The sequence below is a fragment of the Thermomyces dupontii genome (assembly GCF_041956625.1).
Source record: "Thermomyces dupontii strain NRRL 2155 unplaced genomic scaffold VTN31scaffold_1, whole genome shotgun sequence".
Lineage (NCBI taxonomy): Eukaryota > Fungi > Ascomycota > Eurotiomycetes > Eurotiales > Trichocomaceae > Thermomyces > Thermomyces dupontii.
This window is the reverse complement of record NW_027192307.1, coordinates 4233371-4249569: the sequence shown is the minus strand read 5'-3', so window position 1 is coordinate 4249569 and position 16199 is coordinate 4233371. Positions and strand designations below refer to the sequence as shown.

The window sequence follows — 16199 nt, the reverse complement described above, 5'->3', positions numbered from 1 at the left end:
GACCGAAGGCCGCGCCGCGTGGACAGTTTGCAGCAGTCAACCACTATGCCCCGCCAGATGGACAGGGGCTCCGTTGAGCCTCTCCGTTTCAGCCATGCAGAGCATGCGCGCTCCGCCGCGCGTTACCAGTGGCTACCCCTGACCATGTACAAGGCTAGGCCGAACTGAAATAGCAAGGGTGTGTGTGTGTGTGTGTGTGTGTGGAAACAAGTCCACGATGCTGTGTTCAAGACTACAAGTAAGCCGGCCGTTCATCTGGCCGGCTATCAGAGCTTCGGACTCTGACTTCATTTTTTTGCGACATTCATTTGGGAAGAACCGAAGAGGATGGCTTCGCAAGACCTGTTGAGGATTCTCTCTCTTGGTAGGTTCACGACTTTCGAGTCGTCGCAATAAGATGGCTGACTGCCGCTGGAGATGGGGGCGGGATTCGAGGCCTCTCAAGCCTGCTCATTCTGGAGGATATTATGGAGAAATTACAGAAAACCAAGGGTCTTGAAGACGTGCCCCGTCCATGTGAGCACTTTGACTTGATCGGGGGCACAAGCACGGGAGGGTACTCTGTTATACACACTTTGCTCTGTCTAGCAGAACTTGCTGACACGGACACAGAATCATTGCCATAATGCTTGGGAGGTTGGGCATGGGTGTGAGTGAATGTATTCGAGCATATCGAAAGGTTGCCCAGCAAGCCTTTACTCGGAAACGGGCCTCTTGGTTGTCTGTACGCCCCTCTGATGCTTTCTCAGCCAAAGCTCTCGAAACCGCCATCAAAGAGACCATCAGGGAGTATTGTCCAGAATCGGAGTGCGTAGCTCGCCGACATCAAGGTCAGCAAACAGTTGATTCCTGTCCACATGGCGATACTATGCTCTTTCGGCACGGGGCATGCACAAAAACGTAAGCCAAGTTGACCACAGAGTCCAAGGTATGGTGGAGGGAGAGGAACTTATGAATCGATGTTAGTGTGGTCTTAGCAATCACAAAGGATAATGTTGATGCGCCGCCGACGCTTTTCAAAACGTACGATACATCAGCTGCCCTGGAATCCTGCACCATCTGGGAGGTCGCACGTGCGACGTCTGCGGCAACCACTTTTTTCAAGCCGATCAGGATAGGGCGCGATGGGGTTGAGTTCGTTGATGCTACCTTTGGGTATAATAACCCCTGCGAGGTCCTCATTGAGGAAGGCCAGCGGCAGTTTCCCAATCGCAGTCAGATGCGCATCCTCAGCATTGGCACTGGCCTGGGAGATGTGGTGACTATCAAAGATTCTCGCCTCTCCATTATCAGCGCCTTGAAAGAAATGGCCACGTCCTCCAAAAAGGTAGCGACCAGACTGAATCATCGGTTCGGAGATGTTGGCCCGTACTTCCGATTCAATGTCGATCAAGGGCTGCAAGATATCACCTTGTCGGACTGGGAGAAGATGAGCAGGATCTCTGCACACACTCATAACTATCTGGCTGAAAACGAGAGGAAAATCCACAGATTCGTTGAAAGCCTTGTTGCCAGAGCCCCGGCTGGTGAAGAAATTCCCACCCGAAACAAAGATGTCCCATCCACAGCAGAGACGGAGTTAGGTTGGCGCTTCTCTCCCCAACATCTCTTTCTAAAGCTGACCGCTTCTCGACAACAGGTCATTCTCTCTTCGCTGTACCATTCGGGAGAAATAAAAGCTTCGTCGGCCGTGAATCAATCCTAGAGAGGCTTCTTTCGTTGATTCCCCCGGGTGTAGAAGTGGACAACTGCCAACGGACGGCAATCGTCGGACTCGGCGGGGTTGGAAAAACGCAGGTGGCTCTAGAGGCGGCCTTCCAGGTCCGCGACAGCCATCCAGACTGCTCCATCTTTTGGGTGCCAGCCGTAGACTCCTCCAGCTTCGAAAACGCCTATCGCAAAATCGGTGATCTGCTGAGGATCGATGGGATCAATGAGAAAGATGCAGATGCTAAAATCCTCGTAAAGACCGCTCTGAGTCAATGTGCCGACAGCTGGCTTCTGATTATTGACAACGCCGACAACACAGAGCTTCTCTTTGATCATAATACGGGCCTTATAAACTATCTTCCAGTCCTTTATGTACCCTAGTCCAAATCTGACCAAAGATCTTGACTTTCCCGCGCTTTCCCGCCCGTAACCGACGATAGCCTATGCCGTCCTTTTTCAAGAGCAAGAGGCTTCGTCGGCGAGCCGATGGCCGCAGACATAGTATTAAAAGGCAGGTCGGTCTTCTTGCCGATTGTCCAACGGAAGTTTAAAAAACAGGAGTTCCTGGTCCTGGTCTGGGAACGTGTCATTTCTTCAAAGTTGGAACTATAGTAGGATAACGACAGAATTATTGTCAGCAAATGTTGCCCTAGCTTCGGGGTTGATATTTGATCTCGAGAGAGCCAAACTACCGAGGATCAGAAGAAACGGAGACATATTCTAATATAGAAATCTATCGAGTCATGTCCGCTCGAATCACCACGTGTTTCCGCCTGGCACGGCAGGGCGGCTGGAAACCCAGGGTGAGGTCAACAACAGTGCACTGTTGTCCTGCGCCGCAATTGCTGACTGAATATTCGGTAGCTTGGATAGAGTGTGGCTTGACAGTACAAACCGCTCCACATCTCAAGCCACCAGAAATGACGTCGGCCAGAGACGGATGTGGCTGGAGAAGATCAAACCTGGAGGTCTGCTGGACAATCGTTCAACAAACGACTTTGCCTCTCCACCGCCCTCTGCAAGAACTCGCCGACGTTGTTGAACGAGGGGCTCTTAAAATCTATCTACTAGGTAATAGGTAGGAGTCTAGAGATGAAAGCGTATGCGTTCATTTCCGAGCGGGAAGAATGCTCGACATATGACATGCACCGACTGGTTCAACTTGCAACATTGAACTGGTTGACTAAAAAGGGAGACTTGAGTGAATGGTCTACGCGAGCATTACAGCGGCTTGCAGAGGTTTTCCCGTTCCCTGAACAGGCGAATAGAGACATATGGATGAGATACCTCCCACATGCACGATGCGTTCTAGAGTTCGAGGGAATCATCGATGGTCAGGTGACTGTGAGCGACCTTCTTGAGATTGTAGGCTTCAGCCTTCGTTATTTAGGTCAGTACCGAGAGGCGGAGGCAATGTATCGGCGGGCGCTAGAGATCAGGGAGAAGGTCCAAGGGCCTGAGGATTCAGGAACCCTTCACAGCGTCCACAACCTTGGATTAGCTCTTTTCGACCTGGGCAAGTATGACGAGGCTGAGGTAATGCATCGGCGGGTGCTGAATATCGAAGAGAAGGTTCTGGGGCCTGACCATCCAGACACCCTCAACAGCCTCAACGACCTCGCAAACGTCTTGTCTCGTCTGGGCAGGTATAACGAGGCCAAGGCACTGTATCGGCGAGCGCTAGAGATCAGAGAGAAGACCCTGGGGCCTGAGCATCCCAGGACCCTGAACAGCCTTAATAACCTTGGAATAGCCCTTCTTGAGTTGGGTGAGTATGCCGAGGCTGAGGCAATGCTTCGGCGGGCGCTAGATATCAGGGAGAAAGTGTTGGGACCTGAGCATCTGAGCACCGTTGACAGCATCAGCAATGTTGGAGCTGTCCGCTCTCATCTGGGCAAGCATGACGAGGCAGAGACAATGTATCGGCGGGCGCTTGAGATTGAGGAAAAGGTGCTGGGGTCTGAACATCCGCGCACCATCAACAGCGTGAATAGTCTTGGCTTAGTCCTTCATCGTCTGTGTAGGTATGACGAGGCTGAGGCAATGTACCGGCGCGCGCTAGAGATCAGGGAGAGAGTGCTGGGGCCCGAGCATCCAGAGACCCTCAACAGCGTCAACAATCTTGGATCTGTCTATTCTCACCTGGGGAAGCATGATGTGGCCGAGGAAATGCATCGACGGGCGTTAGGGATCAAGGAGAGAGTGCTAGGACCTGAGCATCCACACACCCTCAACAGCGTCAGCAATCTTGCAACAACCTTTTCTCATCGGGGCAAGTATGATGAGGCGGAGGCAATGTATCGGCGGGTGCTAAAGATCAGAGAGAGGGTGCTGGGACTTGAGCATCCAGGCACCCTAAGCACCGTCAGCAACCTTGCAGCAGTCCTTTTCAATTCGGGCAAGTATGACGAGGCTGAGACAATGCGTCGGCGGGCCCTACGGATCAGTGAGAAGGTGCTGGGACCTGAGCATCCAGACACACTCCACAACGTTAACGACCTTGGTTTGACTTTGTCGCGTCTGGGAAAGCATGGAGAGGCAGAGACAATGCATCGGCGGGCTCTGAAGATGAGGGAGAAGGTTCTGGGGTTCGAGCATCGAGACACCATCCAGAGCGCCAATAATCTTGGAGTATCCCTTTGCGATCTGGGCAGGTATGACGAGGCTGAGGTAGTGCATCGGCGGGCGCTAGAGATCGAACAGAAGGTGCTGGGGCCTGATCATGCCGACACCATCAACAGTGTTAAGAACCTTGCATTTGTCCTTTCTCGTCTGGGCAAGTATGACGAGGCTGAGGCGATGCATCGACGCGCGCAAAGATCAGGGAGAAAGTGCTGGGGCCTGAAAATCCATATTCCCTCGACAGAATCAACAACCTTGCAGTAGCCCTTTCGACCTGGGCAAGTAAGTATGACGAGGATGAAACAATGCACCCTTGGGAGCTAGAGGGAGAAGTTGCTGATCCCGAGTATCTAGACACCCTCAACAACGTCAGTTACATCAGCTTACCTTTCGAGCGTCAAGCCAATCATGGGGAGGCACAAACGATGATATCGTTGGGCGCTCGAAGGCTGACAGAAGATGCCTGGACTTGCGCACCCTGTCCACCCTCGAGTGTTATGACAAACTCACGTCAGTACTCGAATGTTATGGGCTTAAGGGATTCCCTCATTCCTCTGGACATAGTGACTTAATTAGGCCGATTTCAGAGGAGAGATCTGCTGCCTAGCAGCTGGGAGCACGGCATTTCTATGCGAGATCAACTTTGAGAGGGAAGTCCTTGAGCAACACATGCATAATGAGCCTATATCTTTTAGATACATATCCGTGCTGAGGCATTGTTATCGCCCAGCTGTGTACGGAGTAGATTAGGCTCAAGGGAAAAAAAAAAAAAGGCATGTGCCAGGCTACGACCATGGATGGCTATCCTCGGGAAGTTAAAGAATACTACTGGAGTAAGCAAGGAGAATCACGGTTTACTAAACTTGCCGACAGTGGGAGATAAATCCATCTGTTCTTGGTTCATTTCTTCGACAACAAACATAAAGAATAAAATATGGACATGACATGGCAAAACGCGATATCTCATGGTGACGGTAGAAGCTATATATGGGACCTGGAACTGTCAAACCTTCAAGACATGAAGCAGAATAGTACGGGAAAATATATAATGTGAAGAAAAAGATTTGTTCAATGCACCGTTTGACGCGGACCATCAAACCCTTGCAACATATCGTCCAGATTTTTGGGATTCGGCACGGGCTCCTGCGGGCGCGGATCCTGTCTCCACTGCCCCTGGTTATTTGCCGGTATGGGCACCTCCCCGGCATGCGGGAACTGCGCCTGCTGGCGCTGGTTATGCACGGCAGCCTCCTGGCGGACGCGCGCGCGGAAGGACATGACCTCGTCGAGGATCATACGGCGCATCTCATGGATGTCATCGACGACCTCGAAGTGGAAGTCAAAGGTCGTGGGGCAGGTCGGCTCGTCCGAGGCGTCATGCCAGATGTGTAGATAGGGGTGCTCGAGGGCTTCCTCGACGGAAATGCGCTGCGCCGGGTCGAACGCCAACATGCGTTCCAGCAGGTCCAGCGCGTCCGGGTTGGCGTTGGGGAACAGCCGGGAGAAGGGAATCTTGGGCATGTACGGCAGGTTGCGCACGTATTCCTGCGCGCGCGGTGAGCCGATCCGGCTGAGCGTCTCCTCGGCGGGGGTGCCCAGGTAGTGCAGAATTTGGTTCAACTGGTCGACGTAGTCACGGCCTTTGAAGAATGGACGCCCGCCAAGGAGTTCGGCGAGGATGCAGCCGACGGACCAGACGTCAACTTCTTTGGTCAGTTCCATCCTTTAGGGAGCCGAAATGGGGTGGGCGATACGTACTTGCTTTCGTGTAGCTCTGGAAACTAAGCATAATCTCAGGTGCCCGGTACCATCGCGTCGCGACATACTCGGTCATATACCCGGCATTCTCCTCCGGGTCGATCGAGAAACCGCGGGCAAGTCCAAAGTCGGCAATCTTGAGCTCGCAGTCCGCGTTCACCAGCAGGTTACCGGGCTTGAGGTCCCGGTGCAGCACGTTAGCCGAGTGAATGTACTTGAGCCCGCACAGAATCTGGTAGATGAACGACTGGAAGTGAGCATCCGTCAGAGGCTGGCCAGAGCGGATGATGGCCGCCAGGTCGCATTCCATCAGCTCTGGCCACTTCGTTAGTAAATGCTCGATGCTTTGGAGATCCCGGCACATACCCTCATAGATGTACGCTTCGTTGAAGCTGTCTGGTCGGGGAATATCCATGTCATATAAACATGTGATCTACATTCACGCTTTTTAGCGAATTCATCATCAACGCCGGAAGTTGAGGAACCAACATTCCGATGACCCCGAAAATGCTGCAGCAGCTTGATCTCCCGCAGCGCTCGCTTGGCCAAGATCTTTTTGCTGAAGATATTCGTCACCTTCTTGATCGCGACGCCCTCGTTGGTCTGCGTATTGACGGCAGCGCTACAGACCCCTCTCGTCAGAACCCAATTCATTCATCCCATTCATGATTCCCATTAGGCGAAGGGACCGTGCCTACCAAACAATGCCGTAGGCACCTTGCCCCAGTTCCTTGGTCACATTGTATCGTTCGTCGACGACGAATTCCTGGTTGAACACCTTGAACACCTTGCGTCCTTGGAGGTCCGCCATGGTTCAATCAATCGATTGGAATATATATATATATATCTCGAAGCGGATTCAAGTCGAATGGGTCAATGGCGGCGGCGGCGGTGAATGCAAGGATTCAGCCCGTCTTCTTCGTCCGTTGGAGGAGAGTAGGACTCGGGTAAACAACGCGGGCCGATGTGGGACGGGCCAGAGAGGAATCACGGCAAAACGGGCGTGCGGATTTTAGGAGATTAAAAAGCGACACCGAATGCAAAATAAATGATTCGGTGCCGGGAAAAGAAAAGACAAAAAAAGACAGAAAATTCAAGCGGTATTCTGGGCGTTGCGCGGTCAGACTGGGCTGAGGAGGGGAAAACGAGGGGCTCTTAAAATCTATCTACTAGGTAATAGGTAGGAGTCTAGAGACGATAGTCAACACCCACCAACAGAGCGTGCTTTGACTGAGAATTTATCGAGGAATTTACCCAGATTCAATCAGGGAATCCTGAAGATGATGCATTATTGACAAAGGATATCTTGAATCGAGAATCTTTGCTCAGCAGAAACATTGAATTGAGCTTGTTACTCGTAATCTTCAATGTTTCATCTGCCGCCGGCCATTAATGCCGGCCCCATGCCTCGGCGAATCAGCCAGGCTCGTTCAGGGATCACACGGCCCGACCATGCACCATGCAGCAGCCAGTCACTCCCGGCAGCACGCAGTTCACAGCTGCGGCCAAGACCGCCACCATACCCCCATGCACGCTGCAACCACCAGGTCCATCATCTTGATGCCCTCGTCCTCAATCACCAGCTTGCCCAGCTTGACGTCTCTGCCGTGCATCCCTCCGCCGCCGCGCTCCCGGGCCAGCGCGAAGCGGTCGTTGTCCTCCTCCGCCGCGCTCTCTTCTCCCGAATCGCCGCGACTCCGCGGACGTGAGTCTCCTTGTTGACTGTCGCGCGATCGATGTCGGACGTGCTGCATCTTCTGCACCCCAGAGTTGATGAGCTCCGAGATCGACGTCCGCGCCCCCTTGGTGCGCAGCTGATTCAGCGCCGTCTTCGTCGGCGACGGCGGACCGTGGTGTTGCTCTAGAGGGAATGGGATGTTGAACCGGATCTCCGCCACGGTCACCGCGGGCGGCGGCTTTGCAGAAGGCGGGCCGGGGATTGTGTGCTTGCACTTGAGGCTGCGGCCGTCGATGCTGGCCACAAAGGTGCATGTACCGTTCCACAGCGACGTGAATGTGTAGTAACCACGGGCCGGTTTCGCGGTCGCCGTGGGCCCGTTGTTGCTGTTATAATCGGAACTGAAGCTGAGCCCGGTCCCGCTCCGTAGGCCGTTGATCGCCTGCTGCACGTTCTGGGCCACCTGCGCCACGTCCTCCCCTATGGACTGATGGCGGACCGCAACGACGTCTCGCGAAAAGACCTCGCTGCTTCCCCTGGTTGCTGCCGCACTGGGACTCGTGGGACTCGGGGGCCTCGCGCCCTGCGTTTGGACCGGAGACGAGGGAAGATTCACGCCGAGATCGGCCAGAGACAGCGATTCGTCCTGGCGGATGAATCGCGAATATCCTGGCGTAAAGATCTCAATGTGAATCGGCCCCCGGCCGGTTCGCGCGCCGGAGATGGTACCCACGTTCCATTGACTGGCCGACGCAGGGTCACGGCGGATGAGCGTGATATGGAATCTCGAACCATCGGAGACAGGAGATGCTGGAGTCATTGGTTCTGGCCTCGGCTGGAACGAGCGGGCCGGAGAGGCGCTCTCGACGGACTTTCGGCGAGGCGGGGGCTGGCCGACGTTGGGTCTCAGGCCGTCGTCAAAGGAGCGGCGCATCAATTGGGCATTTGTAACCGACAGTGGACGGTCCGCATACCACGGTTCGCGCTGATGCGAGGGATCGGTGTTCGTCTCGACGCTGATCACCGGCCGCCGTGGGATATTAAACTTGCTTTCAGACTGCTGCTGCTGCTGCTCAGCATCTCCGTTCGCTGGCGCCACTATCGTTGATGACGACTGAGGCACAGGGACTCTGCGAATCGGGCTTTCTCGTTGCGCCGGCGCAGCGACAGGTTTGCGCGGGATCGTAGCATTGATGGGCCGCGACGGTGACTGCTGCCGCAGGATATCCTCATCGGCCTTGGTCGCGACGTGCAGGTAGTACAGTGATGAATTGACGGCTTCGCTCGAGACTTGGGATTTTTTCGGGGGCTTTAGCGGGGTGAGGATCACATCTATCTTGAAGTTTAGCGCCTGGTACGTTGTCGTAGACTGCCCTTGAGTCTGGTCTCTCACCTTGACTCCCCGGCACCCGCACGATGTACAGAACGATTGGATCCAAGGGCGCCTGCGTTGGATTTCGCGGATACGCGGGCGGATGCGCGGCGATGGGGAGGATGGCGGAGAGCGAGCGGGCTTCGACCGCGGGTTGTTGACACGGCGTCGTCGATATTGTGTCCGCCATGGCCCATGGATTCAAAAACCTTTATACACCAAACCATGGAATCAGGCACAAAAGATTATCTTCCCTTTTTATAGTTATGTAGGTTATATATCCTTTATATTTTGAATGTCCAAGTTTTATAGCCACCAGATTTACGGAGGATGTTCTGCCAGCCAGTTGACGGACAACCCCGTCAACACGAGTGGGGAGCCGCGAAAAGAAGTCAAATCCCATTCGGCTGATTTTGGTCGATACGAGGCAAAGCTCGTTAGAGGACAAAGGTTGAATGCGGAGCTTTGAATCTTTTTTATCGCGGTCCAAACCAAAGAATTGAGCTGAGTTCGGATTGCTCTTGGTTCAGACTCTGGCATGATAACCGGTTATACACGATATGCGTTATCAGCGGGTTATCTTCAAATGACAATAGAGGCATCGTGGACCAACCAGAATGCAGACTGCATCTCAGAATGACGAGTCCAGATGGCGGTGCTCTGGCAACGTCATTCCCCTGTGGCTGTGCTTACGTAGCCTGATACAAATAACAAAAGCCTAGGAAATAGGAACAAGGAACTACCTAGGATGGACAGAACTGAATTGGTATTCTCGCCAAACGAGGGTAGCAAAGTTGCTGTCCGACAGAAAAAGAAATGCTAAGCCCAAGCAAGCAATAACTCCAGCCCAAATCAATGACCCATGACAACCATTAAAGTATCAAACAGATGGTCAGGCATTAGACGACCGTCTCCGACCGCTCGCCCTCGGCGATCACGGGAGTTGGCAACCCCCGTGACGGGCTCTGTAACACAAGTTGCTCGTGCCGACGCACGCGGATGAACTCGCTCACCGATCGAATGAGAATAAACCACCCGACAATCATCAGGACATACGAAACCCAGTCACTGGTCGAGATGCCCCCAGAACCTCCACCACTCCTTTGACCGCCTCCCTGATCTCCCACAGAATTGGGATCAAAGTCATGGTTGTTGGGATCTGACGGGGGCGAGTACTGTTCGCCACCGTTGGCCGGACCCGAATCACCGCTGCCCTTCATGTAGAATCCATACTGGACCAACGTAAGGCCGAGCCCAGCCTTGCTGCCGTTCTTGGCCGCATGCGTAGTGTGGAGGAGATATGTCAGAAGGAAGCCGATCAGTTGGAAGGACATGGAGATCATGCCGTTCCAAATAAAGGAGAAAACGGAGCCTACGGGCAAGCCATCGACGTATACCTCGTCCGACGCCATACCCGGCGCCAAAATCGTTGTTTCCCAGTAGGGCGGCGTTGCGTCGGCCGCCGCTTGTTCGTAGGACTACTTAAAAGTCAGCAACCTTCATTATGCACCTTCAATTGGAGAGATCGGGTAGCATACAGGTGGCAGGTCCTCCTCCTGCTTCTCCGAGGCGCGCTCCGGTTTGGCGTTCAAGTTGGCAAACACACCGTCGTTTGTGCGCCCCATCCCGATCGAACGGGTAGGGCGCACTGACGACGGCATCGGGCGCTGTTGGGTCTCTGATGATTGCGAGCCATAGCCGGACCCTGATGACGATGATGATGACGATTGGACATTACTATCGGTCTGACTAGGCGTCCCGCGCATCAGTCGCTGTCGATCATCCGGCTCGTCGGCATCATCCGAGTCACTGCCATTGTCGAATGCGTCCTCCAACGTGTGGTCGGCTTCGTTCCGCAAGGGATCTGCTTCGAACAATAGTCGCCGGCGCTCTGGTGACGGGGAGCGAGAGTAGGGTGGGGGCGAGGAGGTAATGGATCGCGCGTCTACGGGCGTGCCTTCGACTTGGTCATTGCGACCATCGTCGTCATGGGTGTTTACCTGCATGGCTCGTTAGTGTTCGTGAAGAGACTTTCCTCCTTGTGCTCATCCGAGATACCCTTTCATATCTATGGGAGCTCATGACGAGCTACGCGCCACGGGCTGCACCAGACAAGGAAAATAACACGGAAAAGGAAACGGGAAACGAGGGAAAGGTTGAGAACGATGCTGGACAGAAAGTATGAAAGGATCGATTGGATGGACAGGCACCGAAGGGCCACGGATGGCAGGGTGTGGCGGATGAACTGCGACTCGCCCGGACTGCGTCTCGCAGTCTGCCACTGGCACTGCGATTTTCAAATGGTTAGTAATTTCGAGGGGGTTCTGAAAATTTCAGAATAACTACTTGCAATTTCCTTTTTGAGACTCCCCACATGCCAAGAACAATCCAAAATATTACTCGGCAGATCTAGCCAATCAGGTGCTTTTATCCCAGGCTGCACAAATTCACATGCGATTGGACACATGATGTCATTGTTGCTACCTTAGTACCTAGGTAGGTACAGGTACCTTTAGGTACCTGGTACCTACCTAATGTATTTATCTTCATCCTTCAGCCTTTAGGTACCTTATCCTCCGTTAGGTAGTGCTTGGTACCTTGACTCCAGTCGAGATGTTTGGTCCTCCTACCACTCCTTCGGTATGAAGTTGCCTGTCGTGGAATGAGACTCTGGAGAACAACATAAGTTCTTTCATGATTTCCAGTGGAATGAATGAGCATGCCTAGCTAGTTCAACTTCCGACGAATATCTGCCTCTTCAGATTTCCCTGATGTTCGACGACTGACGCGAGTTTATTGAGGCTTTCAATGGTGTGCGGATGGGCAGGTCCTAGCATTTTCTGCCGGCCTTCCAGCACCCGCCGATACATCGCCTCTGCCTCCTCGTAACTGCCTTGAAGTTTGAGGACGAAGCCAAGGTCACCGACGCTGTTGAGGGTGTGCGGATGCTCCGGCCCCAGCACTTTCTCCCTCATTTCCAGCACCCGCTGGTGCATGGCCTCTGCTTCATCGTATCTGCCCAAATGACAAAGGACTATTGCAAGGTTGTTGGCGCTGTTGATGGTGTTTGGGTGCTCAGGCCCCAGCACCCTTTCCCTGGTCTCTAGCGCCCGTCGGTGCATTGTCTCGGCCTCCTCGTATTTCCCCGGACGAGAGAGGGCAAATCCAAGGTTGTTAACGCTGTTGAGGGTGTCTGGATGCTCTGGCCCCAGAACCTTTTCTTTAATCTCCAACGCTCGCCGGTGCAATGCCACGGCCTCGTCGTGCTTGCCCGTTTTATAAAGAGTTGATGCAAGGCTGTTGACACTTTCGAGGGTGACTGGATGTTCAGATCCCAGAACCTTCTCCCTAATATTCAGCGCCCTCCGATGCATTGCCTCGGCCGCCTCATACTTGCCCTGGCGAAAAAGCTCTACTGCAAGGTTGTGGAAGCTGGTGAGTGTGTATACATTCACAGGACCCAGTATCTTCTTAGTTTCTAGCACTCGCCGATGCATTTTCTCGGTCTTGCCATGTTTGCCGAGATGAGAAAGAGATACTGCGAGGCTGTTCATGCTGTTAAGTGTGCTTGGGTGCTCAGGACCCAGCACCTTCTCTTTGATCTCCACCGCCTGCCGATGCATTGCCTCAGCCTCATCATGCTTGCCCAGACGAGAAAGGACTATTGCAAGGTGCACGCCGCAGAGCCCGAAGCCGCCGGCGAGAACGGTGCTGTTCGGTTTGATGTCCTTGACGGCCTCGGCCGCGGATGGGACGACCTTGTTGATCTCAAAGCGTCGGGCGGACTGCGAAAAGGCCCGCGCCAGAAACTGCTGGTGCTATGAGAAATTCAGTCAGCAATTGCGGCGCAGGACAACAGTGCACTGTTGTTGACCTCACCCTGGGTTTCCAGCCGCCCTGCCGTGCCAGGCGGAAACACGTGGTGATTCGAGCGGACATGACTCGATAGATTTCTATATTAGAATATGTCTCCGTTTCTTCTGATCCTCGGTAGTTTGGCTCTCTCGAGATCAAATATCAACCCCGAAGCTAGGGCAACATTTGCTGACAATAATTCTGTCGTTATCCTACTATAGTTCCAACTTTGAAGAAATGACACGTTCCCAGACCAGGACCAGGAACTCCTGTTTTTTAAACTTCCGTTGGACAATCGGCAAGAAGACCGACCTGCCTTTTAATACTATGTCTGCGGCCATCGGCTCGCCGACGAAGCCTCTTGCTCTTGAAAAAGGACGGCATAGGCTATCGTCGGTTACGGGCGGGAAAGCGCGGGAAAGTCAAGATCTTTGGTCAGATTTGGACTAGGGTACATAAAGGACTAGCCTAATCGAGTCTAGTTTGACTGCTTCTCCGCTCCCTCTTCAACCCTAACTCCCCAACAAGACCTGAGGGGCTGCCTGGGTTAAACACTCTGTTCGATGGATGATGATACGGCGGGATGAATCGACTAAGGTTGCGGTAGTTTTTTAATGAGAACATTACCAAAAATACGAATATGAGATCATATATATGTACGACTGTTTCAGCTATCTCCAAAACCTCAGTACAAACCTGGACATATCTTTGTGAACATCGGAACTAGATGGATAATACACCGTGACGCCTCAAGAATTCAGCACAAAAGAAACGCAATATCGATCCTCAGCAGATCACCGATTTTGCGATAGGCGTTTTCGAAGCTGGAGGAGTCTACGGCTGGCACCCAAAAGATGGAGCAGTCTGGATGGCTGTCGCGGACCTGGAAGGCCGCCTCTAGAGCCACCTGCGTTTTTCCAACCCCGCCGAGTCCGACGATTGCCGTCCGTTGGCAGTTGTTCACTTCTACACCCGGGGGAATCAACGAAAGAAGCCTCTCTAGGATTGATTCACGGCCGACGAAGCCTTTATTTCTCCCGAATGGTGCAAAGAAGTGGGCTGAACCCAGGGCTGCAGAAAAATGAAACTAGCAACAGAAACGGAATATCTGATGGAGGAGCGCCAGCCTTTCTGTCTCTCCACTGGGAATGGGACGTCTATGTTTGGTGCGGGAATTCCTTCACCAGCCGGGGCTCTGGCAACGAGGCTTTCCACGCACCTGTGAATCGTCCTCTCATTTTCGGCCAGATAGTTCCGAGTGTAGGCGGAGATCTTACTGGCCTTCTCCCAGTCTGACAAGGTAATGTCTTGCAACCCTTGATCGACATTGAATCGGAAGTACGGGCCAACGTCAGTACGGGCCAACATCTCCGAACCGATTATTCAGTCTGGCTGCCACCTTTTTGGACGACGTGGCCATTTGTTTCAGCGCATTGATGATGGAAATTCGAGAGTCCTTGATAGTGACGACGTCTCCCAGGCCTGTTCCGATACTGAGGACGCATATCCGGCCGCAATTCGGAAACTGTCGTTGACCTTCCTCAATGAGGACCTCGCATGGGTTATCATAACCAAAAGCAGCATCAATGAACTCGATCCCATCACGCCCTATCCTGATGGGCTTGAAGAAAGAGGTTGCCGCTGAGGTTGCGCGTGCGACCTCCCAGATTGTGCAGGAATCCAGAGCAGCTGAAGTATCGTATGTTTTGAAAAGAGTCGGCAGCGCATCAACGTTGTCCTTTGCAATTGCTAAGACCACTCTATAGTGAATGAGCCTGAGCCCCTCGAATACGCTGTCGTTGTTGTTATTGACTTAGGTTTTTGTGCATTCTGGGTGCCGAAAAAGCATCGTATCACCATGTGGACAGGACTCAATTGTTTGCTGACCTTGACACCGGCGAGCTACGCACGTCGCTTCTGGGCAAAATTCCCTGACTGTCTGTTTGATGGCCTCTTCGAGACCTTTCGCTGGAAAAGCGCCAAAGAGACGTGAGGCAGCCATGAAGTCCGCTTCTGAGTGAAGGCTTGCTGGGCGAATTTTCGGTATGCTCTGATACACTCATCAACACTCATGCCCAGCCTACCAAGCATTATTGCAATAATTCTGAGTCCATGTCAGCAAGCTCTGCCGGACAGATCAGAGGGACAATAGCACCCTCCCGTGCTTGTACCCCCGATCAAGTCAAATTGCTCACATGGACGGGGGACGTCTTTGAGGCCTTTAGATTCCCGTATTTTCTCCATGATATTCTCTAGGATAAGGAGGCTGGAGAGGCCTCGAATCCCACCGCCGTCTCAAATAGCAGTCAGCCAAATCCAAGGACTCGGGAGTCACGAACCATACCAAAAGAGAGAATTCTCAACAAGTCCTGTGAAGCCATTCTCTTGTTCTCGAATGGAAGCTCTAGAAATAATCTCCATCATACAAACGAAAAGACTAGGCTTTAAGCCAGCCATGATAACGCCAGACGTGAGATGAATACGCCAATACCGTCAATACGACGATACGCCTCGTCCACTGGTCTTCAAATTTGTAGAAACTGCCGAAGTTGATTGCAAAATTGATCAATTTGATAGAACGAATCCTGAGATCAGATAAGCCCAAAGACTCCAATTCCAATGTCAACGAGTTTTTCACTGGCCGACATTGAGTAGAAACGCATCACTACCTGCAGATTTGCCAGCCTAATCAGATACTCCAAGATTCCTTCAGCTATTTCAACCATGTCAAAGCAATCGGTAACTCCCGTCGTCAACAACCTTCCAACCGACTCTCGTTGCTAACTCCCATCTCGCGCCAGACCACGCGCCTCGCGCACATCCTCAAACACTGGCCCCAAGACCCCGTTCGACCATCCTCCGTCTCCGTCCAGACCTATCTGCGGGCCCGTCTCCCAAATTCCGAGGGCGGCACGGCCGATGAATCCAATGCCATGACGCCCCTGTCCGAGTCCTCCGTCACTGCCCTCCACTCCCTCCTGAACAATCGCTACACCAAGCGGTACCCCTTGCCAATGAAGTTGCGATACCCGGCCAGTGACCCGGAGCACTACGATGCCGTGGCGCGCGAGTTCGAGGAGGCGCCCACGCGGACGTGGTGGGGGCGACTGCAGAAGCGGTTGAGCGGGATGATTCGGTTCCAATGAAGGAGGCAAGCTGCGAAGCCATTGTACACTACCAGTGCATCATTGTTCATTATCTTTT

At 53.1% G+C, this 16199-nt stretch overlaps 7 protein-coding genes across 7 annotated transcripts; 2 read left to right on the top strand and 5 right to left on the bottom strand.

The window, feature by feature from the left end:
• Positions 1–2802: 2802 nt before the first annotated feature.
• On the top strand, positions 2803–4596 carry VTN31DRAFT_1613 (uncharacterized protein; the record flags this gene model as incomplete). The annotated part of the gene is made up of 1 exon (XM_069401690.1): positions 2803–4596. The coding sequence occupies one exon, from the start codon at positions 2803–2805 to the stop codon at positions 4594–4596; it is 1794 nt and encodes a 597-aa protein (XP_069264469.1).
• An 804-nt stretch (positions 4597–5400) lies between these two features.
• Positions 5401–6901, bottom strand: VTN31DRAFT_1612 (uncharacterized protein; the record flags this gene model as incomplete). The annotated part of the gene is made up of 5 exons (XM_069401689.1): positions 5401–6035; positions 6091–6405; positions 6457–6523; positions 6580–6712; positions 6789–6901. The coding sequence occupies 5 exons, from the start codon at positions 6899–6901 to the stop codon at positions 5401–5403; spliced, it is 1263 nt and encodes a 420-aa protein (XP_069264468.1).
• A 682-nt stretch (positions 6902–7583) lies between these two features.
• On the bottom strand, positions 7584–9330 carry VTN31DRAFT_1611 (uncharacterized protein; the record flags this gene model as incomplete). Its single annotated transcript, XM_069401688.1, has 2 exons — positions 7584–9100; positions 9162–9330. 2 exons carry the CDS (start codon positions 9328–9330, stop codon positions 7584–7586), a joined length of 1686 nt encoding a protein of 561 aa, XP_069264467.1.
• A 709-nt stretch (positions 9331–10039) lies between these two features.
• VTN31DRAFT_1610 (uncharacterized protein) lies at positions 10040–11222 on the bottom strand (the record flags this gene model as incomplete). Its single annotated transcript, XM_069401687.1, has 3 exons — positions 10040–10618; positions 10679–11140; positions 11199–11222. 3 exons carry the CDS (start codon positions 11220–11222, stop codon positions 10040–10042), a joined length of 1065 nt encoding a protein of 354 aa, XP_069264466.1.
• Positions 11223–11872: 650 nt separating this feature from the next.
• On the bottom strand, positions 11873–12763 carry VTN31DRAFT_1609 (uncharacterized protein; the record flags this gene model as incomplete). Its single annotated transcript, XM_069401685.1, has 1 exon — positions 11873–12763. The coding sequence occupies one exon, from the start codon at positions 12761–12763 to the stop codon at positions 11873–11875; it is 891 nt and encodes a 296-aa protein (XP_069264465.1).
• Positions 12764–14897: 2134 nt separating this feature from the next.
• VTN31DRAFT_1608 (uncharacterized protein) lies at positions 14898–15376 on the bottom strand (the record flags this gene model as incomplete). The annotated part of the gene is made up of 3 exons (XM_069401684.1): positions 14898–15099; positions 15151–15289; positions 15340–15376. 3 exons carry the CDS (start codon positions 15374–15376, stop codon positions 14898–14900), a joined length of 378 nt encoding a protein of 125 aa, XP_069264464.1.
• Positions 15377–15719: 343 nt separating this feature from the next.
• Positions 15720–16141, top strand: VTN31DRAFT_1607 (uncharacterized protein; the record flags this gene model as incomplete). The annotated part of the gene is made up of 2 exons (XM_069401683.1): positions 15720–15734; positions 15797–16141. The coding sequence occupies 2 exons, from the start codon at positions 15720–15722 to the stop codon at positions 16139–16141; spliced, it is 360 nt and encodes a 119-aa protein (XP_069264463.1).
• Positions 16142–16199: the final 58 nt, after the last annotated feature.